The sequence below is a fragment of the Bombina bombina genome, chromosome 1 (genome assembly GCF_027579735.1).
Source record: "Bombina bombina isolate aBomBom1 chromosome 1, aBomBom1.pri, whole genome shotgun sequence".
NCBI lineage: Eukaryota > Metazoa > Chordata > Amphibia > Anura > Bombinatoridae > Bombina > Bombina bombina.
This window is the reverse complement of record NC_069499.1, coordinates 65,241,452-65,268,552: the sequence shown is the minus strand read 5'-3', so window position 1 is coordinate 65,268,552 and position 27,101 is coordinate 65,241,452. Positions and strand designations below refer to the sequence as shown.

At 38.8% G+C, this 27,101-nt stretch overlaps 1 protein-coding gene across 2 annotated transcripts in view; it reads left to right on the top strand.

Moving 5' to 3' along the window:
- Positions 1–27,101, top strand: part of TRAF3 (TNF receptor associated factor 3) — a 346,334-nt gene that overhangs the window by 239,565 nt on the left and 79,668 nt on the right. For both annotated transcript variants that reach the window (XM_053697427.1, XM_053697428.1), the window contains exons 4-6: positions 10,585–10,689; positions 13,465–13,632; positions 14,048–14,128. In XM_053697427.1, the coding sequence (XP_053553402.1) occupies positions 10,585–10,689; positions 13,465–13,632; positions 14,048–14,128 (354 nt within the window). The remainder of the gene's footprint in view (positions 1–10,584; positions 10,690–13,464; positions 13,633–14,047; positions 14,129–27,101) is intronic.

Genomic DNA, 27,101 nt, shown 5'->3' with positions numbered 1-27,101 from the left:
TGAAGACCCCTGAGCTCTCTGGAGACGTCCTGGATCAAAGAGGAAGAAGCAGGAAGACTGTGCTAGAATTTTAACTGCGCAACAAGGCGCTAAAAAAAGGTCCCTCCCACTCATATCACAACAGTGGGAGACCTGATATAACGGTGTCTATGCAGAAATATACGTTAGCCATGTGGAAAAAAATCATGCCCAAAAAGATTTATCACCAAAGTACCTCACAAAACGAATAACATGCCAGTAAACGTTTTAAAAAACAACTTTCCAGTGTTATGCAAAGTTATCACTAAGCCTGCTACCAGTCGCTTCTACTGCAGTTAAGGCTCATACATTTATTTCAGTACTAACAGTATTTAAAGTTAAATTCTAGTCCCTAGAAAATAACTCAACTGCGCATACATTTATCAGCCTGATACCAGTCGCTACTACTGCATTAAAGGCTGTACTTACGTCATATGGGTAACAGCAGTGTTTTCATAGTCAATTCCATTCCTAGAAAATATTTTACTGCACATACCTCATTTGCGGGGGACCCCGCATGCTATTCCCTTCTCTGAAAGTACCCCACTCCTCAGAATGTGCGAGAACAGCCAGTGGATCTTAGTTACGTCTGCTAAGATCATAGAAAAAACGCAGGCAGATTCTTCTTCTAAATACTGCCTGAGAGAACAAACAGCACACTCCGGTGCTATTTTAAAATAATAAACTTTTGATTGAAGAATGTTACTCCTGTCTCCTCTCACAACCTCCTTTGTTGAGACTTGCAAGAGAATGACTGGATATGACATGTGAGGGGTGGAGCTATATAGCAGCTCTGCTTGGGTCATCCTCTTGCAACTTCCTGTTGGGAAGGAGAATATATCCCATAAGTAATGGATGAACCGTGGACTGAACACACTTAACAAGAGAAACCTTTTCAGCCACATTATAAGATGCTTCAGTTAAAGTATTTAAAGAAGCACTAAAATCATAGTTAAAGGGACAGTCTACATTAGAATTTTTATTGTATTAAAAGATAGATAATCCCTTAATTACAGATTTTGCTTTACTTCTCTACATTTCTGTATGTGAAGGAGAGACAAACCCAGTGCAATATAGCACTGCATGACATGACAGTTCTGATGCATTTACACTTTGCACTTTCTATTTTGTATTTTCTTTTGTATACAGCAGTGTATTTAGGATTGTGATTTTACAAATTCTGATTATGCTTTCAGTTTCTGTGTAACGTTAAGAAATTAGGCTCATACTTTGTATATTTGTGTGTATCATATTATAAAAAAGATTGCACTTTGCATGTCTTTATTTAAATTAAAACTGAAATACTGTCATCTTAAGTTTCCCAGAGAGTGTCATTACTTTCTATGGACCAGATAATCAAACATTCTCTAGTTTGGAAAAGAGAATATAGGGGCCGAATTATCAAGCTCCAAATGGAGCTTGATGCACCTGTTTCCGTGCGAGCCTTCAGGCTCGCCGGAAACAGCAGTTATGAAGCAGTGGTGTAAAAACCGCAGCTCCATAACTTGTCCGCCTGCTCTGAGGTTGCGGACATCAATCCGGCGGATCCTATACAATCTGGTTGATTGACACCCCCTGCTAGCGGACGATTGTCCGCGAATCTGCAGGGGGTGGCATTGCAGTTCACAAGAACTGCTTATGCAATGATAAATGCAGATAGCGTATGATGTCGGCATTTATCAATGTGCAGCAGACATGATGCGCACCATCGTATCATGTCCGCTTGCACTTTCATAAATCGGCCCCTTAGTGCTGACTTCAGAGGTAGAACTCACTGAATCGTCTAAGAAAAGGGGAGGAACTTGGAAATCCCAGAGAGATGACAGATGCCTTCCATAGAAAGTAACAAAGCTCTGGGATACAAAATTTCACATGGGAGAGAGAGGTAACTGTCTGATATAAAGGCTCTGTTTACATCAATTTAGTATATATTACTTTTCTGTTTTCTGTTAGTTCAAATAAGTGTATTGTGAATTTTGAGCAAACTTCACCTGCATACAGCTGTCGAGACAAATCAGTGAGGACAGCTTGTTTAAAATGCTTAGAAAATTTCACAAGAATTGTGAGGGAGCTTCAGATATACCATGGGAACTCCCCTTTTTGTCACAAGGAACTACCCTCTCACTTTCTGAAACTGTCAGTTTACAATGGAGAAAATACAAAGTGCAATGCAAATTGTAAAATATACACAGAAATATACAAGTTATTAAAGTAACACAGAAACTTGCAAAGCATAATCAGAACATGTGGAATCACTGCTAGATTCAACATTTAAATGTATTAAAATACAAATGAGAAAGTGCAAAGCTTAAATGCAATAATACTGAAAGGACTCGATCTGAAATGTATAGTAATATAAAATGTAATGGACAAAGTGTAAGTGTAACACAAATCTTATATCATGCAGTGCTATATTACACTGGGTTTGTCTCTGCTTCACATATATAAATGAGGGGGATCTCGCTGTGCTTGAGGGTTCTGCCCTTTTTCTTTTGAAAATTCAGTGAGTTCAGCCGTTGTGAAGTCTGAACTACAATTTTCTCCAAGCTGGAGACTCTTTAAATATCAGGACCTAAGTGCTATTGTATTGTCTTTTTATTATGTGTTGGACTATCCAATTCTACTATATTTAACGTTCTTTAACCATCTACTTGTAATACCAGATGCGCGTTATTCTTTGCACAGGGTTGAGCAAAGCAAACACACCCTGTACGATTGCTCTCCATTTGTAATCTAGTCCAAAGACATTCTGGTGCATTTAAAATAAGTTAGTAATTGTGAGGTTTTCCAGTGGCTTTGCAGTGGTGTTTTTATCAGAAAACACTTTTCTAGCTGTTATTCATAGCTTTTGTAATTTAACAGATTTAGCCTGTTCATCATAGAGACCTCCCAACCATCCTGCATTGTGTGAGATTGTCACAGGTTGGGATGTCTGTTCGCTGTCCCCCCTCCCCATTAGGGCAAATGTCAGTTTCTAGGGACCTTATCAGTCACCATATTATGCCCTGACTATGTCCAACCTTACTCTCAACACCTCCCCCCATACACATACACCCACGGCCTTGCTCCTCCCACCAAACACCAGTAGGTTATAGAAGTACTGACCACCTCAGCTGTTTGCACATAATATTAAATATTGTATTATTCAATCTATTCTGTAAACTGCTGGAGATTCACAGATGCCAGGTGATCAAATTACATTAGAAGCAAAATAATAAAATAATATATCTAAGGTAGAGTAGACTCAGATGCCGCAATGTGCAAACACATGACACCATCTCAGACCTCATGTCTGATTTCCACAGTCAGGCATCCATGCCAAGCTCAGAGGTCAGGGTAGATTTTTTACAAAGACTGCTGGGAAAATGATATCACAGGACAGGAAGTCAAAGACCAGAATTGTCCCAAGACACTTGGCAACTATTTCATGCTATGGTGCTGCTAACAGGTGTTATTTAAATCACAATGTAATACAGAAGTATAACAAATAACAAATGGATAATAAAAATGCTATAACCTTTAATTTCACATGAACAGTAGATTTGTTTCTGACAAATATCAGAGTTTTTCTTCATTTACCTGTATCATGTGCAAGGTATCAGCCAATCACAGACTCCTCTTGCACATGCTCAGTACATGGTGTCTCAGAAAGCATATCTCCCAACATCTGCCGGATGATTTTCAGGATTTGGGAGTTTATGGGCATTAGCCCACCGGTTTCTTGTGGACAGGGCTGTGCATGGAAGGGTGGGGTTACATAAAAAGGGACATGGATATAAGTGAGCATATCTAGGTGGGCCCAGGGGGCATGGCTCAGGACATAGAGGGTGCAGGACGGTTGAGAGGTGTGAGAAAGTGAGCACATAAAAACAATGTTTGGCAATGGATGTAAATTGGCAAATGTCATACTCTATCTGAATCATTAAAGTTTCATTTTGACATTCATATTCTTTTTAAAAGATTTCACTGAGCAAAGGAAGTTCATTCAGAGTGAGTAGGATAGTGAAGAGCTGAAAGGACCAGAATAGCGTATATGTATATCCTGTGAATCTTGCACATGCTCAGTAGGAGCTGGTACCTCAGAAAGTGTAAATATAAAAAGATTGAGCTTATAGACAATAGAAGTAAATTGGAAAGTTGTTTAACATTGTGTGCGCTGTCTGAATCGTGAAAGTAATTTTGACTTGACTGCCCCTTTAAGAAGTAAAATTCTTAAAGGGACACTAAACCCACATATTTTTTTTCTTTCATGATTCAGATAGAGCATGCAATTTTAAGCAATTTTCTAATTTACTCCTAGTATCAATAGTTTTTCGTTCTATTGCTTTCTTTATTTGAAAAAGCAGAAATGTAAGCTTAAGAGCCGGCCCATTTTTGGTTCAGCATCTGGGTAGCGCTTGCTGATTGGTGGCTAAATGTAGCAAACCAATCAGCAAGCTCTACCCATGTTCTGAATAAAAAATGGGCCGGCTCCTAACCGTACTTTCCTGCATTTTCAAATAAAGATAGCAAGAGAACGAAGAAAATTTGTTAATAGGAGTAAATATAGGAAATTGCTTAAAATTGCTGCTCTATCTAAACCCGGAAATACATTTTTATAAAGTTTTGTCTGTTATTGGGACTTGAAAACACTGCACTACGGTAGACCAAGCACAAACCTCTTCTAAACAAAATGTAATTTATGGTTGGGTTATAAACGCACACAGAAGTTTTACTGACAGTGCTTCTAGTTGGCCCCTGATTGCTAAAACGGCTGGAAAAGCAACGAGTTTTAAAGAGTTAAGTGTAATGTGTGGGCTTTGTGTAGACATAGGGCTCACACCTGCACTCCTTGAAGCAAAACGTCTTGCCTGCCAAAGATAATGAGCCTTGAATATAAGGCTGCATGGTGCTTTGCAGATGTCAGCTGTTAGACTCTATTTGTTTCATTGAGTTAGAAAGCCCTGGAAAGTCCCAAAATGAATCAGGAAGCTTGTTTACAGGATATTTCTTTAGAAAAGTATCAGCTCTCGTAGGATTGTGCTGACCGGTTCTATCTGTCTCCCTATCACGGTGCCAGGGGTATTTCTTAGCAAACATCTGATGATCTGATAAATAGTAAGAGAAAGTGAAATAAAACCGGTTTAGTTCTGTTGTAGTTGGACTTTTACACCCAATGGATATTTTTGGAATTGCTTCTTTTTAAAGGGACAGTAAATACCTTGAGATTTTATTTTAACATGTTTTGTTATGAATAGTGAAACAACTTTGCAGTATATTTTCAATATTTATTTTGCCCCCTTAATGTAATTTAACTCTCAAAATTGGGGATTTTCTCATTTTTAAAACTTGAAATACACCCTGCTGACTTATCAAGACTAACCCTACTACATATCTGTCCCTAATTAGCTTTAGCACTTAATACTAACATAATGACCGTGGCTAGCCTTAACAGCTGCTAGCACAAACCTGGATTGGCTCATCCAAACATGGCAAGTTGTGGGTGGAATTTGGATATTGGAAAACTACTGCAGCAAACATTTTGTCATGTGAGATCATGAGTAAGATTGCATTACTGTGCTACAGGCTGTATCAAAACATCACAATAAGTTGTTGGTAACCACAACCACATCAATCTGTTACATCTTTGAAATGTTGTTTGGCCTGGCTCCTTTACATGACAGCATATTTAGATAGGCCTGGGAAATGTGCATGTGACTTGAGCACTATATGTATTACATTGTTACAAACCTTGCAAGCGTATCTGAAATATTGTGCTCAATAAATATGCACTTTCCTGAGCCTACCTCAGTATGCTATCATGGATCGGTGCTAATTTCCATCAACAGATACTAAGATGAAGAGATACATTTAGTTTCACAAATTATTTTGTCACCATTTTTATATGTTTCAAAAAAATATACAATATTTCTAACTCTTAAAGGGACACGAAAGTCAAAATTAAACTTTCAGGGTTCAGATAGAGCATGCATTTTTAAGAGACTTTTCAACTTCTGTTATAAAATGAACTTTGTTCCCTAGGTGTCCTTTGTTGAAAAGCATACCTAAGTAGGCTCAGGAGAAGGAATGCGCTAATGGGAGTTAGAGGCTGATTGGTGGCTATCCTCATATTTCCATGTCATTGGCTCATCAGATTTGTTCAGCTTTAAAAGTTTGTTTAACCCCCTTTGCAGGAGTCCAGTGATAACAATCTTAAAGAACTTTTTAGTTTTAAACTTTTATGCCAAAATTAAAATTCAGTCAGAACATGCAATTTTAGAAGACTTTTCAATTTAACATATACTATAAAAAAAACTAATCTACATGTAGGTAGGCTCAGGAGCAGTAATGTTGTATGGAGCTAGCTGGTGATTGGTGGCTACACCTATATGTCTCTTGTCGTTGGCTAAGCACGTGTGTTCAGTGAGTCCTCAGTAGTGCATTGCTGCTCTAGAGCTGACTTTATGTGTTTTACCTCTTTGCAGGGTTTAAACACTTATGGGTCGATCGCCGCCTTTATAAGAGTTTGTCTAATCAATTTTTATTTTTATAGATAAATCATTAGATAAACTTTTCTAAACAATTGTGAACACCCCTTGGTTTATATGCAAGTAGTAGTATAGTATATGCAACAGTGCAATAATAACACATTATTTTCTTTTTGTCCCTTTGATCACCATAGCATGTCACTGTTTGACCATGACAATATAATGGAAGTTAAAGGGACAGTCTAGACCACTTGTTTTCAAACCTGCCCTCAGGCCTCCCTTACAGGCCAGATTTTCAGGATTACCTTGGGTGAGAGCAGGTAAAATAACCAGGTTTACTAATCAGCTGTTCAGATATCCTCACAATCTGGTCTGTTAGGGAGTCCTGAGGACAGGTTTGCAAACCAGTGGTCTAGACCCAATACATAATATTTCTTAGTATATCTATAAGCTTGTAAGAAGTACATTTAATTATTCATTGTTTGTTAGGAGCCGAAATTGGCCACCAAGCTCCTCCCATCTATTGCATGTATATTTTGGTATGTTACGTTTCTCCAATCACGATCGACTCTTAAATAAGTTTTCCTACTTGCACAAGCTGACTTGTGCATGTGCAATTTAAAATAGCTAACTGAAAAATGTTAAACATGTCATACAAGTAAAGAGCTAACTGGACAAGAAGAAAGCTGTGGGCGGAGCCTGGCGACCATTTTTTAAAAGTTTCATGTACTTGTTGCAAGCTTATAGATGTGAAACCTGTTGCAAGATATTTGGTATGTGACAATAAGTAATGAAAAATAAGTATTTAGTCTAGAGCAGTGATTTTCAACCTTTTTTTTGCCATGGCACATTTTTTTTTTTTTTTTCATTAAAAAATCCTGCTGCACACCACCATCCCAAAATTTTACAAAATCACACATTGTAGCTTAATACAGCATATATATGCGCACTGGCTTGACGGGTCTTCTCTTGCTCAGATCTCCTTGATAGGAACTTGTGTAATGCAGCTGAGGTGAGTGAAATCTCCGGAGCGGAGCCCCGACCCTCCAGAGAACTGTGTGGGAGTTGAGAGAGTCCCCGCGTATCCGGATGAGTGCGTAGGGTAGCAGCAGCTATCAACTTTTGTTCCGCTTCAGGAGTGCTCTTAAGCAAGATGGGACCAATTCACGGTGGCACACCTGACAATCTCTCACGGCACACTAGTGTGCCGCGGCACAGTGGTTGAAAATCACTGGTCTAGAGTGTCCCTTTAATGACCCCTTATGCTTAATGTACCAGCTGACTGGCGAAGAAAGCTTATAAACACTGTAACGCTTCAACTTTGAGGGGACTTGGCGTTAATAAACAATATTTCTCTTACAAGGTGTATCCAGTCCACGGATTCATCCTTACTTGTGGGATATTCTCATTAGAGGAAGTGGCAGAGAGAGCACACAGCAGAGCTGTCCATATAGCTCCCCCTCAGGTTCCGCCCCCCCAGTCATTCTCTTTGCCGCTCTAACAAGTAACATCTCCACGGGAGGGTAAAGTGAATGTGGTGTTAGATTTCAGACAAACATCATCCTTGTTTGTTGTCTATTCTGGTAAGAGGAGAGGTCAGAAAGCGACTGCTACCTCTCTTTCCTTCTGGCTGAAAAGCATCATCCGATTGACTTATGAGACTGCTGGACAGCAGCCTCCTAAACGAATTACAGCTCATTCTACCAGAGCTGTGGCTTCCACATGGGCTTTCAAGAATGAGGCTTCTGTTGAACAGATTTGTAAGGCAGCGACTTGGTCTTCACTGCATACTTTTGCCAAATTTTACAAATTCAATACTTTTGCTTCTTCGGAGGCTATTTTTGGGAGAAAGGTTTTGCAAGCAGTGGTGCCTTCCGTTTAGGTTACCTGACTTGTTCCCTCCCTTCATCCGTGTCCTAAAGCTTTGGTATTGGTATCCCACAAGTAAGGATGAAGCCGTCGACTGGATACACCTTGTAAGAGAAAACAGAATTTATGCTTACCTGATAAATTACTTTCTCTTACGGTGTATCCAGTCCACGGCCCGCCCTGGCATTTAAGTCAGGATAAAAAAAATTTTTGTTTAAAACTACAGTCACCACTGCACCGGTCGAATGACTTGGGGGGGCGGAGCCTGAGGGGGAGCTATATGGACAGCTCTGCCGTGTGCTCTCTTTGCCACTTCCTGTAGGGAATGAGAATATCCCACAAGTAAGGATGAATCCGTGGACTGGATACACCGTAAGAGAAAGTAATTTATCAGGTAAGCATAAATTCTGTTTTTAGTCATCTTCTAAAGGTAAATTTCTGTTGCCTACTTTCTATATAAAAACAAATACTGTATAGAGTTAAACAGTGTGAGTCACCAGTGTTTTATTGGACTGTTGGCCTATCATTTTCCTACAGCAGTTGTGCCCAGCAGGTTTTTTTCCCCTAAACAATAATGTAAACCTTCGTAGGCAGTTAGAGCATAGGACATTGCTCACAGATGATTAACATGTCTTTCCTGCAATTAAGCACCCTTCAGGTTCATTTTCCAGTTTTGTAGTTAATTGTTCAGTATGTTTGTTTTAAAAAGATACATTGTTAGCATGAAAATCCCCTCTCATTGAGAAATAACCAGCATTAAAGGGACATTAAACACTAAATACATGCTAGATAGAATGATGCATTCAAAGAAAAGATTAGTCCATGACTAACATGTAGATGCATTTTTTAAAGTTTCATTAGTTGTTTAAAAAGTTACAAAATAAGTGTAAAGTTTTAGTGTCTATAAAACACTGGGAGCTGCCATGTTGTAACTTGTGTTACCTTCTCTGCTGTGGCCAATTAGGGACGGTTATAAATAGGTCACTAGAGTGTGCAGCCAATGGTTGTGCTGGATTTAACAGTGTTCTGCACTTCCATTTCTAACAGGAACTGAAAAGCTCACAATTTCAGAATGGAATTACAGGGAAAGAGGACAAAATAAATAATGAAAATATATTGCAGAGTTGTTTTATATATACAATTTATCATTTTATATTACCATCTCAAAGTGTTTAATGTCCCTTTAAAGAGACAGTCTACACCAAAATTGTTATTGTTTAAAAAGATAAATAACGACTTTACTAGCCATTCCCCAGCTTTGCACAACCAACATTGTTATATTAATATACTTTATAACATTTAAATCTCTACATTTCTGCCTGTTTCTAAGCCACTACAGACAGCCTCTTATCGCATGCTTGTTTATTAGCTTTTCACAACAAGCACCTGCCACTTCATGTGTGCCATATAGATAACATTGTGCTCTCTACCGTGGTGTTGTGCAGGACACAGCACTAATTGGCTAAAATGCAAGTGATAAGGGGGGCTGTCAGAAGAGGCTTAGATACAAGGTATTCAGAGGTAAAAAGCGTATTAATATAACAGTGTTGGTTGTGCAAAACTGTGGAATGGTAATAAAGGGATTATCTATCTTTTTAAACAATAACATTTTTGGAGTAGACTGTCCCTTTAAGATCTGTCAGTGATGGGAATAAGAACTTTTACATTTTTTTACATCAAAACCTCGCCAGCATGGAGAGCAATCGCACAACATCTTCTGGATATTTTTTAGACCTTGTATTGTAATGTAGGGGTCCCTGTTTCACATAAAGAACACTACTTGTACTTAGCAACATAAACATTCCTCAAGATAAAAATTTGTTTCTACATATTTTTTTTTTTAAGCCGTACCAACAAGCGGAATATCAGGCTCTAAGTGTGTAATTCCCTTTTTTTACCACTGAGGGCACCTGCTTCTGGCAGTCAGCAGGTTAATGCATAAAAAGCTTTCTCTGTGTGGGATTGTTGCTGTAATGCCTGTAATATCTAATACATAGGGGTGTGTACATCTTATAACGAGGTTTGCCAGAATAGCATTCATTTTCTTGCCGTTCCTGTAAATGATAATGAGTAAAACCATAGCTGCTGGCTGCCATGCTAGTGCCAGTCATAATCTGCAATCTGGCATTCTTTTTTTAATTGCTTGATTTGTTCTTTGATAAATGTTATTAATTCACAAGATCAAATATTCTATACAGCATTAAATAACCATTTATTTCTTTAATTCCAGGTGTTTAGGGATAATTGCTGTCGAAGAGAAGTCCTCGCACTTCTCATGTGCTGCAGAAATGAAGGCAGAGGCTGCAGAGATCAGATCACCCTTGGCAACCTATTGGTGAGGCTTAAACCCTGACATTTGTAGTACAGATGGTTTAAGGTGGTAGAATAACCTACAAATAATGAAGCAGGTAGCCGGTTATTATCTTAATGTGTTTGAATATTTGTGAAAAATTTGCTGAAACTATTGAGTAAGATGCTGTATCTGAATGGTGGAAGCTGTTTTCATATATATATAGGGTGACCATATTGCCGCTTTAAAAAGGGACACATATGTATTTTTCATATGTGTCCCTTTTTAAAGCGGCAATATGGTCACCCTATATATATATGAAAACAGGGATGCTTTCAGAGCTGTTTAAAGAAATGTTTTATATAAGAACCCTGACATATGTATTTATCATATGTGTCCCTTATTAAAGCGGCAATATGGTCAGTATATATATATATATATATATATATTTATTTATTTTATTATTATTTTTTTTTAAAAGAAGCCATGATTAAAAGTATATAAAAATGCCCCGCATAATGCTTGTGCATAAACGGTGACTGTTTTTGTCTTTTTTTTTTTATACCATGATTGGCATCTTTTACACATCCCCTGGGCTGTTTTGGGAGTATACAGTCCTGCTGATTGTTAAAGGGATATTAAACCCAATTTTTTTCTTTCGAGATTCAGATAGAGCATACAATGTTAAGCAACTTTCTAATTTACTCCTATTATCAATTTTTCTTCACTCTCTTGGTATCTTTATTTGAAAAAGCATGAAAGTAAGCTAAGAAGCCTGCCCATTTATGTTTTAGCACCCTGGGTAGCGCTTGCTGATTGGTGGCTACATTAAGTCACAAATCAGCAAGCGCTACCTAGATGCTAAACCAAAAATGGGCCGACTCCAAAGCTTAAATTCCCGCTTTTCAAATATAGATACCAAAAGAACAAAGAAAATTTGATAATAGGAGTACATTAGAAAGTTTAGTACTTCCGTGTAAGTTAGTCACTGCCTAATAAAGATCAGCAGCTTTTATTATTTTATTTGGATGCAGACATTTTGCAAAGTTTATTGAAATAGTTTTATAGGCAACCTGAGGATGGAGATTCCTGGGTAGAAAAATAAAGTGGGAATTATACTTGACTTTGTTGTAACATGTGCCGGCTGGGGTGGTGCCTTTGTCTGCAAGGCTGAAATTTATCACTCTCCTGATTTTCTTGGGACAAGGAGATGATGGTCAGGTTGGGACAAAAGGACTTCATAGCCCCCTTCTGTCCAAGACATCAATGAGCAATTCTATCATATTGATCAGCATTGCTTCAGACTTGAGGAAGAGGAAACTCTCAAAAGCTTGTCTTTTACTATGTAATCTTAGTTCAATAAAAACAGATATAACTGCATACTGCAATACTCTTGTTATTTTGATATTTAAAGGGACAGTCTAGATTGTTCTTTATTACTTATTGTTACATACCAGACCAGCATCTTGCAACAGGTTTCACATCTATAAACTTTTAAATAATCTTTTTTTGTTAGCAGCCGAAAAAAACCCCGCCAAGCTTCGCCCACTGCTTTCTTGTATGACAGTTTAGCAAACGATTAGAGAAACGTTACAAAATATACCTGCAATAGGTGGGTGGAGCTTGGTGGACATTGTCAACTCCTAACAAATGATGAATATTTAAAGGGACATAAAGCCCCCAAAAGATTATTTCATGATTCAGATAGTGCATATCATTTTAAACAGCCTCCCAATTTACTTTTATTGTCAAATGTTCTTCATTTTTGTGTTATCCTTTGTTGTAAAGCAGGAAAGTAAGTACAGGAGTGTGCACGTGTCTTCAGGTTTATATGGCAGCTGTTTTGCAACAATGTTATACGTTAGCAAAACCTCTAGATGGCAGCAGTATTTCCTATCATGTAGAGCTCCTGACATGTGCATGCTACCTATCTAGATAGCTCTTCAACAAAGAATACCAAGAGAACAAACCAAATTTGATAATACAAGTAAATGGGAAACTTTTTTTAAAATTGTATTCTCTATCTGAATCATGCAAGAAAAATGTGGGGTTTTGTGTCCCTTTAAATGCTTCATGTACTTCTAATGAGCTTATAGATGTGGGACCATTTGCAGGAGGCTTCTCTGGTATGTAACAAGTAATCAAAATGATGTATTGGGTCTAGACTGTCCCTTTAACTACTGGACTAATCATTATAATCCAGGATAGAGAGACTACTTTACTGCCACTGCCACATTCACACTTTTCTACACCTCATATGATCCACACACTTTCTTTTCTCATTGTTTCCTCGGTCATCGCTCAGTTCACCCTGCCTCATATCAGACGTATTTCCCATCTCCTTTACGTTCTGTTTCCATTCCCTCCCCTTTAGATTGTAAGCTTGAGAGCCACCGTATCTGTAGGCTACTTTGTATACAACTACTATTGATTGTGCTCAAGGGCGGGGCATTCCTCTCCTTTTGTATAACTCAGTTATTCATTTAGCCTCCAATCAACAAGCGGTACCCAGGTGCTGAACCAAAAATGGTCTGGCTCCTAAACTTAGTCATGCTTTTCAAATAAAGACACAAAGAGAACGAAGAAAAATTTATATAGGAGTAAATTACAAGCTTGCTTAAAATTGCATGCTCTATCTGAATCATGAAAGAAAATTTGGGTTTAATATCCCTTTAATTATGATAATAATAATAATTATTTTAAAGTATTTTTAGAGTATTGAAAAATTGTGGTGTCAATGTGTCTCTGATTTATAGCCCTTAACCTAGAAGTTTTATTTATAATGGTAAAAGATGACAAATTTGTCTTTATTTCTTATAGATTCACCTCAAAAGTGACTGCCAGTTTGAAGAGCTCTCCTGCCCCCGTACTGACTGCAAAGAAAAGATCATAAGAAAGGACTTGAGTGACCATATAGAAAAGACATGCAAATATCGCGAAACGCCATGTAAATACTGCAAAAACCAAGTACCATTGGTAGAAATGCAGGTACTCTATACAGCAACAGAATCTATTGACCTCTTTATCTCAACTGATTCCGAACTATTTGTAAAGTCAGTTGTGCTGAAAGTAAAACAAACGACTGTTACATAGTACTGCATTTATTTTTTTAAATACTTTATTTTAGGAGCAAAAAAAAAGTCCATGTGTAAATTGTCAGTTTTCCATCCTACAGTATCTGTCAGTTTGCAAAAATCTAAAACCCCACTTGTTTTACTTGCAATTTAGTGCGTTCAGCTAACTATACTATGTCACTACAGTGTCCCTTTAGCTAACCCCATATGACTTCCTTCACAAAGGTTTTTTTGTACCACATTTAATTTGCCTTTTCTCTGTGTCACTGCTGTATCTTTATACGTGTTACATAAACAGTGAAGTGACCTTATGAACATTTACTTTCTAGAAACATGAAGAGATGTCTTGTCCGTCAGTCGTAATATCGTGTCCACATAAGTGTAGTGTGAAGAGTCTCTTGAGAAGTGAGGTGAGTTGGTTTTAAATACTATGAAATGAATGTATTTTTACTCAAACAAGTAACAGGGTGACATTAGCAGGTGACAATATTGTGACAGTGTCGCTATTAATACAGTGACATCTGTGTGTGACAATATTCTGACATTATCACTATAAGCACAATGACATCTACGTGTGACAGTTTTATGACAGTATCACTATTAGCACAGAGACATCTGTATGTGACAGTGTTATCACAGTATCACCATTAGCACAGTGACATTTGTGTGTGACAGTGTTATCACAGTATCACCATTAGCACAGTGACATTTGCGTGTGACAGTGTTATGACAGTATCACTATCAGCACAGTGACATCTGCGTGTGACAGTGTAATGACAGTATCGCTATTAGCACAGTGACATCTGCGTATGACAGTATCACCATTAGCACAGTGACATTTGCGTGTGACAGTGTTATGACAGTATCACCATTAGCACAGTGACATTTGCGTGTGACAGTGTTATGACAGTATCACTATTAGCACAGTGACATCTGCGTGTAACAGTGTAATGACAGTATTGCTATTAACACAGTGACATCTGCGTATGACAGTATCACTATTAGCACAGAGACATCTGCGAGTGACAGTGTTATGATAGTGACACTATTAGCACAGTGACATTTGCGTGTGACAGTTTTATGACAGTATCACTATTAGCACAATGACATCTGTGTGTGACAGTTTTATGACAGTATCACTATTAGCACAATGACATCTGCGTGTGACAGTGTTATGACAGTATTACTATTAGTACAGTGACATTTGCGTGTGACAGTTTTATGACAGTATCACTATTAGCACAATGACATCTGCGTGTGACAATGTTATGACAGTATCACTATTAGCACAGTGACATCTGTGTGTGATAGTTTTATGACAGTATCACTATTAGCACATTGACATCTGCGTGTGACAGTGTTATGACTGTATCACTTTTAGTACAGTGACATCTGCGTGTGACAGTTTTATGACAGTATCACTATTAGTACAGTGACATCTGCATGTGACGGTTTTATGACAGTATCACTATTAGCACAGCAGTATCTGGGAGTGATGATATGATAGTATCAATATTAGCACAGTGACATCTGCGTGTGACAGTGTTATGACTATCACTTTTAGTACAGTGACATCTGCATGTGACAGTTTTATGACAGTATCACTATTAGCACAGCAGTATCTGCGAGTGACAATATGATGATAGTATCAATATTAGCACAGTGACATCTGCGTGCGACAGTGTCACACACAGATTAACTTTAACAATAGCTCTGACATCTGTATGTGATAATATGATGACACTATCATAGATAGCAAAGCAGTATCTGCGTGTGACAATATGATAGTATCACTAATAGCACAGTGACATCTGCATGTGACAATATTATGACAATATCACTAATAGCAAAGCGACATCTGCATGTGACAATATTATGACAATATCACTAATAGCAAAGTGACATCTGCATGTGACAATATTATGACAATATCACTAATAGCAAAGCGACATCTGCATGTGACAATATTATGACAAAATCACTAATAGCAAAGCGACATCTGCATGTGACAATATTATGACAATATCACTAATAGCAAAGTGACATCTGCATGTGACAATATTATGACAATATCACTAATAGCACAGTGACATCTGCATGTGACAATATTATGACAATATCACTAATAGCACAGTGACATCTGCATGTGACAATATTATGACAATATCACTAATAGCAAAGTGACATCTGCATGTGACAATATTATGACAATATCACTAATAGCAAAGTGACATCTGCATGTGACAATATTATGACAATATCACTAATAGCACAGTGACATCTGCATGTGACAATATTATGACAATATCACTAATAGCAAAGTGACATCTGCATGTGGCAGTTATAATATATAAATCCACATATGGGTATTATTATTCCTAGAGGAAATTAACTTTCTTTGATTTTAATCTGTATTAAAGGTACAGTTGCACATTAGCACCTTTCACTTGCTGCTTCCAATGCTTTTTCTCTAATGCTTGTAAACCTTTGAAGAAACACATTCTAGGGCCAAACTACGGGGCTCATTTATCAAGCTCCGGATGGCGCTTGAGGGTCTGTGTTTCTGGCGAGCCTGCAGGTACAATCGGGTTGATTGACACCCCCTGCTGGTGGCTGATTGGCCGCGAATCTGCAGGGGGCGGCGTTGCACCAGCAGCTCACACCAGCAGCACGGTGCAATGCTGAATACGGAGAGCGTATTATGAATATTTCACATTCCAGTGTTCTTCACATAGCAGAATATGTTCTATAGATAGATAGATAGATAGATACATGATTATATATAGGTATAGATATATACAGATAAAAATAGAAATATCTATTTAAAAATACTCAGAACATATTCTGCTACGTGCAGAACATTGGAATGTGAAATATTTACACTGAAAACACAGTGTAACACTTTATTAAATACGAATATTGCATAAATATGCTTTTATATGTTTTCATCTACTTAACTGCAAAGGGCTCCAATGCACTTATACATAGGTATATATATTTATACATATGTATTTATATGTGTATATATGTTAGTAAATATATATATACACACATATAAATACATTTGTACACATATATAAATAAATATATAATAGATCCTCTTTTGTTCTGAAAAGACAAAAACACAGAAGGGGCGCTTCCTAGTGCAGATTAATTGGTGACCAAATGATGACACAAACACTCTAGTGATATTAGTACTCGCAAACACAGCAGCACTCGTCATGCTTTTGGGTGCAGGCTGAAGATTTATTAGCGCTCCAGCTCACTGTTGTGGATATCATCCAAACTGACCGGTTAGTTGAGTTGCAACCTCCGAACTGGGTATGAAAAAGAACACACAACACACACTTCCTAGTGCAGATCAATCAAGCACCATAAAAGCTTAGAGGTTGGTGAAAGTTTTATACTCACAAGCGTTACAGCACTCTGTTGTGCTAATAGACACAGACTGGAGTCTCACAGCGCTCCAGCTCACTGTCAAGGCTCAGATGTGGAATTTAATCCGGAATTCACTCAATTAAATATTGGCTCAAACTTGTGTAAAAACTAGTTTGAGCCGATATTGAATTGGGTGCTGCTGTGTTTGCGAGTACTAATATCATTAGAGTGTTTGTGTCATCATTTGGTCACCAATTGATCTGCACTAGGAAGCGCCTCTTCTGTGTTTTTGTCTTTTCAAAACAAAAGAGGATCCATTACAGACATTTTACCTGGTGTAATTGGAGGGAGCAGCGAATTCCCTTTGTTCTGTGCGGACTTTTTTTGCATAATTTGTAATGATTCCCAGTGTGCTAAAATTTTAGTGCGCTACAGTGTGATCACTTTTGTCATTGGACATTTCTCTGGCGCCCCTGTATATTGGACTATGATCCTGTTAAGTGAGTGTGTGTGTATATATATATATATATATATATATATATTTTTATTTTATTTTTTGACATCCTATATGTATGTATCTCATTGTTAAAACCCTTTGCCTGCCTTTTTTGTTTCTAACACCTGAGACCTCATATCTTTTAGCCCTTTTGACTTTTTAGGTGCAATATTTTTGTTAAATCATTATCAGATAATGTTCAATTGTGCTCAATCGGTTGTTTACTTTTAACTTGTAATACAAGCGATAAACCAAACAAGCGCAAACCCCCGCAATAAACGCAATAAACCCCTTTTGTTTTCACTCTCACGGAACTGTTATCGCTCCACTCGTCGTCTGGCCCTTACTGTCCCTCTGATTTACGAATAGCTTTTAATCCAACTTTGTTTACTGATTTAAAAGATTTTGTATATAAAGTGTAATCATGAAATACTGCCTGTAAATGCACAGTTCATTTGTTGTATTAGAATAGTGGGTTCTGTGCAGCGCTGCATAAATATAACTAATATGAGACAGGTGCCTCGGACCTACATTATGGCATCAGCTGTGGCCCTCTGCCAATGCACCGAAGTGCTGTGGTCTTATAGGAAAACTAAGGAGGGAAAAACTGTAAAAGGCTGTAATAAGGCAGACTATAGAGAGAGCGTGCAAAAGGGTAATATGATAGAAGAGAGGTACAGGTAATGGAGAGAGGCTAACGGGGTATCAGAATACATAAAAAGACCACACTGTCCCTAATCCGGAGTGAAGTGCAGATTTATTAGCCCTGATTTAATACTTACATGGGATATAAGACTTGGCAAGATTCAGTTTAGCAATAATGAAAGAATAACTAGTGACACATACTACGGAGCACAAACAGCACTGCTCCCTGCTTTTACTGCTTGTATTTGGGCACTGCTTTGTCTTATAAGTGTCATTTATTATGTCAAAAGATTAACAGCCAGTTCCCAGCATTCACAAATCTTCCAGCGTTCAGCTTTATATGTTCAGACTCTAGAGCGCAAACTGCAGGCACTTGTTTTATTGACACTTCATGAAAGAATAAAATACACAGAAAATAAAATGAGGTAAGAGGAATGAACAGCAGGTTGTTAAACATAAAAAATACCGTAATTGCTGGGAAAGCTTCAAATACAGCGCAGGAACAATGAGAACTCTTTGTTGGCAGAACTGACCCTTTATACAGAGTTAACCTGTCGTGCAGAATTATTTTGTACGTTACAGGGGCTAGTGGTTATTGCTGTTTTAAAAAAAGCTAAAACCAACCTTTTTGTTTGGGGAATAAAACTATAAGAAAGGCAATCAAAAATGGATCCGAAAGCCACCATTTTGTCTATGAACATCACCATTTTCCCCAAATTGACAAAGTAAGACAGATTTTTAAATAAATAGAGATTAATTATATTTTAAAATATACATTGAGTTTTAGCTGTGGGACACACTGGTATAGATATGCTTATAAGATCTCCGGTCATTCCAATCTACTCAGTTTCCTTGTTACTGTATGGAGCTATTAAATTTAAATGGCAGTTATAGGGATAAAATGACATGCTCTAATTCTTTAGGGCATGTCACTTTATCACTAGTAATTCTGAAAAGTTATTTTTGTAACCACTAAAGGGATAGGAGAATTTTGCATTTTTGATATTCAAATTGTTGAAAAAATGTTCTCCTTGACATGTGTTCTCTTATTCAAATGTATATGTTAATGTTTAAATACCAAAATTATTCAGATATTACATATGAATATTGGTTCCCATAGATTTTGAAGTATCTGAGAATCAATGTTCAAATGGGATTTACATTGAAGTTGATGTAAGAATATTGAATATTAAGTGATTGTAAATTTTTCGTATTTAAAACACCGCATATAAAATCATTCATAAAAACAGGGGCACTTTCACTGATTAAAATGATTACCATTTAGTGATGGTAAACATTGCGCCGATCCTGTGCCTGCATCTCATACTTTATTTAGCTGATGGATGATGAATCCGGCTCCATCCAATCATTGCGTGCCCTCTTTGGCATCCAGCTTGTGGACCACACAACGATTGGATGAAGCCAGATTCGTCATGGCTCAGCTAAATAAAGAGATGCAGGCAGAGGATTGGCACAATGTTTACCATCCCTAAATGGTATAACAAATGAAGCGTCTTAAAGAAATGTAATCAATGAACATGCCCCTGTTTTTATGAATGATTTTATATATTGTGTTTTAAATACACAAACTTTACAATCACTTTAAATAATACATACCATTTTATATTTAACAAATGATGATTTGAGCTATAACAAGCATTAGATGTGATGTAATATATTTTTTATGTATGAATGTAAAATGATAACATCAGCAAATATTTTTTTTATTTTTTTTTTAATTCTATTTATTTTAACTACACATTTATTTTCTGCTATAGACCACCTTTTACCATGGTGCAAAGTCTTGTATTCTAATTCAAGACTTCAAATAAACAGTGCAAATGTTTCCTGTACAATAAGTGCATATTTTATGTGAAGTTGATCAAATTATAGCACATACCACTAAGCAGAGTATGGGGCATTACATCTGTTTATGAAACACTGTAGCCAGGTTCCGATTCATTGTTAGACATGGTATACAGCCAACTTTCCGCTTCTTCACTGATGAAGAGATCTGGGACAGTACTGGTTTTGTCATGTGATCCTGTCTCCCATATACTACAATTTGCCAACTGCACCTTTGGCTTCCATGAAAACGGATTTAACATTGCACAACGTAATTTATAGCCTCTTTTTGTACCTAGCACTGATATAAGAGGGGACATCACTGACCACATAAGACTAAAATGGGACTCAAAAATACATTAGGTCTTTTCTCCAACATTGGTGTGTCCAGTCCACGGCGTCATCCATTACTTGTGGGATATTCTCCTCCCCCACAGGGAAAGGCAAGGAGAGCGCACAGCAAGAGCTGTCCATATAGCTCCCCCTCTGGCTCCGCCCCCAGTCATTCTCCTTGCCGCTCTGAACAAGTAGCATCTCCACGGGGATGGTGAGGAGTTTGTGGTGTTAGTTGTAGTTTTTTATTTCTTCTATCAAGAGTTTGTTATTTTAAAATAGTGCTGGTATGTACTATTTACTCTGAAACAGAAAGAGATGAAGAGTTCTGTTTAAAAGAGGAGTATGATTTTAGCAGCAGTAACTAAAATCGATTGCTGTTCCCACACAGGACTGTTGAGCTGAGAGAACTTCAGTTGGGGGGAACAGTTTGCAGACTTTTCTGCTCAAGGTATGACTAGACATTTTCTAACAAGACTGTGTAATACTGGAAGGCTGTCATTTTTCCCTCATGGGGATCGGTAAGCCATTTTCTTAGACTTAGAAAGAATAAAGGGCTTATTATGGGCTATTAACTGGTGGACACTCTTAAGGGCTAAATCGATTGTTTATTTAAGTTTTTATTTAAAGTTTGAAGTGGATTTTACACTTTTATTGTTTGGGGAACGTTTTTTATCACCAGGCACTAGTTTAGACACCTTCCCAGTCAGGAAGGGCCTTTCACTGTATTAGGCAGAGCCTCATTTTCGCGCCATTATTGCACAGTTTCTTTTAAGTACAGTGCATGCAGATGCATGTGAGAGGGTCTGGTGTCCACTGAAATAGTTCCTAGAAGGCTTGAAATACCCCCCTGGGATAGTTGAAGTCACAACAAAGGCTGTGGCTGGGACTGTAATGGGGTTAAAATTGCAAACGGCTCCTAGTGGGGTTAAAATTGCAAACGGCTCCGGTTTCCACATTTTAAGGGTTAACAGCTTGAAAATTGGGGTGCAATACTTTGAATGCATTAAGACACTGTGGTTGGTAAAGATTGGATAATTCCTTCATAGTTTTTCTCATATTCAGTAATAAAGTGTGCCCTGTTTAACATTTAAAGAGACGGTAACGGTTTTGTTTTAAAACGGTTTTTGTACTTTATTAACCAGTTTAAACCTTCTGATAGATCATGTTCTGTATGTATGGAAGTCAATGTGGTTCCCCCTTCAAATATAGGTGATAATTGTGCCATAGCGTCCAAACACAGTAAGGACAGTATTGTCACAAATAGTAAGGTTGCCCAGGATGATTCCTCAGATGAAGGAAGTAGAGATAGTTCTACATCTTCTCCTTCTGTGTCTATACCAGTTATGCCCGCGCAGGCGACCACTATTACTTCTAGCGCGCCAATGCTTGTTACTATGCAACAATTGACGGCAGTAATGGATAACTCCATAGCTAATATTTTATCCCAAATGCCAGCATTTCAGAGAAAGCGCGATTGCTCTGTTTTAAACACTGTAGAGCAGGAGGGCGCTGATGATATTTTTTCTGTCATACCCTCACACCAGTCTGAAGTGGCAGTGAGGGAGGGTTTCTCAGATGGAGAAATTTCTGATACAGGAAGAATTTCTCAGCAGGCAGAACCTGATGTTGTGACATTTAAATTTAAATCAGAGCATCTCCGCGCATTACTTAAGGAGGTGCTATCTACTCTGGATGATTGTGACAATCTGGTCATTCCAGAAAACTTGTGCAAGATGGACAAGTTCCTAGAGGTCCCGGTGCACCCTGATGCCTTTCCGATACCTAAACGGGTGGCGGACATAGTGAATAAGGAGTGGGAGAAGCCAGGCATACCTTTTGTCCCTCCTCCTATATTTAAGAAATTGTTCCCTATGGTCGACCCCAGGAAGGACATATGGCAAACAGTCCCTAAGGTCGAGGGGGCGGTTTCTACACTAGCCAAACGCACGACCATTCCCATTGAGGACAATTGTGCTTTCAAAGATCCTATGGATAAAAAATTGGAGGGTTTGCTTAAAAAGATTTTTGTACAGCAAGGTTACCTCCTTCAACCTATTTCGTGCATTATTCCTGTCACTACAGCGGCGTGGCTCTGGTTCGAGGAACTGGAAAAGTCGCTCAGTAGGGAGACTCCGTATGAGGAAGTCATGGACAGAATTCACGCACTTAAGTTAGCTAATTCCTTTATTTTAGACGCCGCTTTGCAGTTAGCGAGATTAGCGGCGAAAAATTCAGGGTTTGTGGCGCGCAGAGCGCTCTGGCTACAGTCTTGGTCGGCGGATGTATCTTCCAAGACAAAATTGCTTAATATCCCTTTCAAAGGTAAGACCCTTTTTGGGCCAGAATTGAAAGAAATGATTTCAGACATCACTGGGGGAAAGGGCCATGCCCTCCCACAGGATAGGCCTTTCAAGGCTAAGAATAAGTCCAATTTTCGTTCCTTTCGCAATTTCAGGAACGGACCGGCTTCTAACTCGGCAGCCTCTAGACAAGAGGGTAACGCTTCCCAGACTAAACCAGCTTGGAAACCAATGCAAGGCTGGAATAACGGTAAACAGGCCAAGAAGCCTGCTGCTGCTACCAAGACAGCATGAAGGGGTAGCCCCCGATCCGGGACTGGATCTAGTAGGGGACAGACTCTCTCTATTTGCTCAGGCTTGGGCAAGAGATGTCCAGGATCCCTAGACACTAGAAATAGTCTCTCAGGGTTATCTTCTAGAATTCAAGGAACTACCCCCAAGGGGAAGATTCCACATTTCTCACTTATCTTCAAACCAAATAAGTAGACAGGCATTCTTACATTATGTAGAAGACCTGTTAAAGATGGGAGTGATACACCCAGTTCCAACTGTGGAACAAGGTCAGGGGTTTTTACTCAAATCTGTTTGTAGTTCCCAAAGAAGAGGGAACTTTCAGACCAATTCTGGATTTAAAAATTCTAAACAAATTTCTCAGAGCTCCATCGTTCAAAATGGAAACCATTCGAACAATTTTACCTACAATCCAGGAGGGTCAATATATGACTACCGTGGATTTAAAGGATGCGTATCTACATATTCCTATCCACAAAGATCATCATCAGTTCCTAAGGTTCGCCTTTCTGGACAAACATTATCAGTTCGTGGCTCTCCCATTCGGACTAGCCACTGCTCCCAGAATTTTCACAAAGGTGCTCGGGTCCCTTCTAGCGGTTCTAAGACCAAGGGGCATTGCATTGGCACCTTATCTGGACGACATTCTAATTCAAGCGTCGTCTCTTTCCAAGGCAAAGGCTCATACAGACATTGTTCTAGCCTTTCTCAGATCTCACGGGTGGAAGGTGAACGTAGAAAAGAGTTCCCTGTCTCCGTCGACAAGAGTTCCCTTTTTGGGAACAATAATAGATTCTTTTGAAATGAAGATCTTCCTGACAGAAGTCAGAAAGTCAAAGCTTCTAAACGCTTGTCAAGTTCATCTCTCTATTCTGCAGCCTTCCATAGCTCAGTGCATGGAAGTAGTAGGGTTGATGGTTGCAGCAATGGACATAGTTCCTTTTGCTCGAATTCATCTAAGACCATTACAACTGTGCATGCTCCAGTAGACAGGATCACCTGTCTCAGGGAATGAGTTTCTGCAGACCAAAGTTGGTCATTGTCACGATCGACGCCAGTCTATCAGGCTGGGGTGCGGTCTGGGATTCCCTGAAAACTCAGGGTTTATGGTCTCGGGAAGAGTCTCTTCTCCCGATCAACATCCTGGAACTGAGAGCGATATTCAATGCTCTCCGGGCTTGACCTCATCTAGCGAAGGCCGGATACATAAGATTCCAGTCAGATAACATGACGACTGTAGCTTACATCAACCATCAGGGAGGAACAAGGAGTTCCTTGGTGATGAGAGAGGTATCCAAGATCATCAAATGGGCGGAGGATCACTCCTGCCACCTATCTGCAATCCACATCCCAGGAGTAGACAACTGGGAGACGGATTATCTGAGTCGTCAGATTTTCTATCCGGGGGAGTGGGAACTCCACCGGAGGTGTTTGCCCAGTTGACTCAATTATGGGGCATTCCAGACATGGATCTGATGGCGTCTCGTCAGAACTTCAAGGTTCCTTGCTACGGGTCCAGATCCAGGGATCCCAAGGCCACTCTAGTGGATGCATTAGTGGCGCCTTGGTCGTTCAATCTAGCTTATGCCTTTCCACCGTTCCCTCTCCTTCCCAGGCTTGTAGCCAGGATCAAACAGGAGAAGGCCTCATGATTCTGATAGCTCCTGCGTGGCCGCGCAGGACTTGGTATGCAGACCTGGTGAATATGTCATCGGCTCCACCATGGAAGCTACCTTTGAGACAGGATCTTCTAGTACAAGGTCCATTCGAACATCCAAATCTAATTTCTCTGCAGCTGACTGCTTGGAAATTGAACGTTTGATTTTATCCAAGCGTGGGTTTTCAGATTCAGTGATAGATACTCTGGTCCAAGCCAGAAAACCTGTGTCTAGAAAGATTTACCATAAAATATGGAAAAGATATATCTGTTGGTGTGAATCCAAGGGATTCTCCTGGAGTAAGATTAAAATTCCTAAGATCCTCTCCTTTCTCCAAGAAGGTTTGGATAAGGGATTGTCAGCGAGTTCTCAAAAAGGACAGATTTCTGCTTTATCTGTCTTGTTATACAAATGACTGGCAGCTGTGCCAGAGGTACAAGCTTTTGTACAGGCTTTGGTCAGAATCAAACCTGTTTACAGACCCTTGACTCCTCCTTGGAGTCTAAATTTAGTTCTTTCAGTTCTTCAGGGGGTTTCGTTTGAACCCTTACATTCCATAGATATCAAGTGCTATCTTGGAAAGTTCTGTTTTTGGTTGCTATTTCTTCTGCTAGAAGAGTTTCTGAATTATCTGCTTTGCAGTGTGATCCACCCTATCTGGTGTTCCATTCAGATAAGGTTATTTTGCGTACCAAGCCTGGTTTTCTTCCAAAAGTTGTTTCCAACAAGAATATTAACCAGGAAATAGTTGTTCCTTCTCTGTGCCCGAATCCAGTTTCAAAGAAGGAACGTTTGTTACACAATTTAGATGTAGTCCGTGCTTTAAAGTTCTATTTAGAAGCAACAAAGAATTTTAGACAAACCTCATCCTTGTTTGTCGTTTACTCTGGTAAGAGGAGAGGACAAAAAGCTATTGCTACCTCTCTTTCTTTCTGGCTGAAAAGCATTATCCGATTGGCTTATGAGACTGCCGGACGGCAGCCTCCTGAACGAATCACAGCTCACTCCACTAGGGCTGTGGCTTCCACATGGGCCTTCAAGAACGAGGCTTCTGTTAATCAGATATGTAAGGCAGCGACTTGGTCTTCTCTGCACACTTTTGGCAAAGTTTACAAATTTGATATTTTTGCTTCTTCGGAGGCTGTTTTTGGGAGAAAGGTTTTGCAAGCCGTGGTGCCTTCTGTTTAGGTAACCTGATTTGCTCCCTCCCTTCATCTGTGTCCTAAAGCTTTGGTATTGGTTCCCACAAGTAATGGATGACGCCGTGGACCGGACACACCAATGTTGGAGAAAACAGAATTTATACTTACCTGATAAATTACTTTCTCCAACGGTGTGTCCGGTCTACGGCCCGCCCTGGTTTTTTAATCAGGTTTGAAAAAATTTTCTTTTTCTTTATTCACTACAGTCACCACGGCACCCTATAGTTTCTCCTTTTTCTCCTAACCGTCGGTCGAATGACTGGGGGGCGGAGCCAGAGGGGGAGCTATATGGACAGCTCTTGCTGGGTGCTCTCCTTGCCTTTCCCTGTGGGGGAGGAGAATATCCCACAAGTAATGGATGACGCTGTGGACCGGACACACCGTTGGAGAAAGTAATTTATCAGGTAAGCATAAATTCTGTTTTCAGTATCTTTCTCATAGGGACATAAATTCAGCTTGATATAGACCTCGAGAATTAAATTCAAAATGGCAAATCCATATAACTAGCTTATGATTCTTGCTATGAATTTCTGTATTGATGTATAAAACACGAGTCAGGCTTCTGTGGCAAAGAAAGCATTTTCAAAGCTACTTTTTTTTGTATGAATCTGTGGTTCCTTAAATGGAATAATATTATTGTGTATCAGTTTAAAATCACTTTCACAGCTGGATCTTTTCCACATGTGCATTGTTCCAGATCCCTTAGCGTTTCCTGGTTAATTAAAGATACTGATTACAGTTGCGTTTACATGAAATGCCATAAAAATGTTACCAGGCTCCAGCATATTTAAACATTTTATATCTCTGCTGTAGATTAATGTTAATTGTTTTTTTCGTTTAACACAGCCCAAAGGCAAACCTAGAATCTTGCACATCACTATACTTGGGATGCTTTGCTTAAACAGAACATATTATATTTTGAAAAGCTAATAGAAAAAAGCAACGTATATATGCACTGGAATACCAATGCTTCAGTAGGGAGTAGCTATCAGCCGACGAGCATTTTCAACATGTACACAACGGAATTTGCTGTTTTAGTTTGAGCTGGACTGGGGATGGAAAGACACAAAAATATGTAGAAATAAAAAACTCATAGATTTGTAAATAAAAGCAATATTTTATAGACATGCGGTTTACTTTCAGTTTCACATTCACATTCTGTTTTAAGCTGGTTGGCATCTTTACAACATTAGTTCAGCCAGTTTACAGTAGTGCATTGATGACCTGTAACT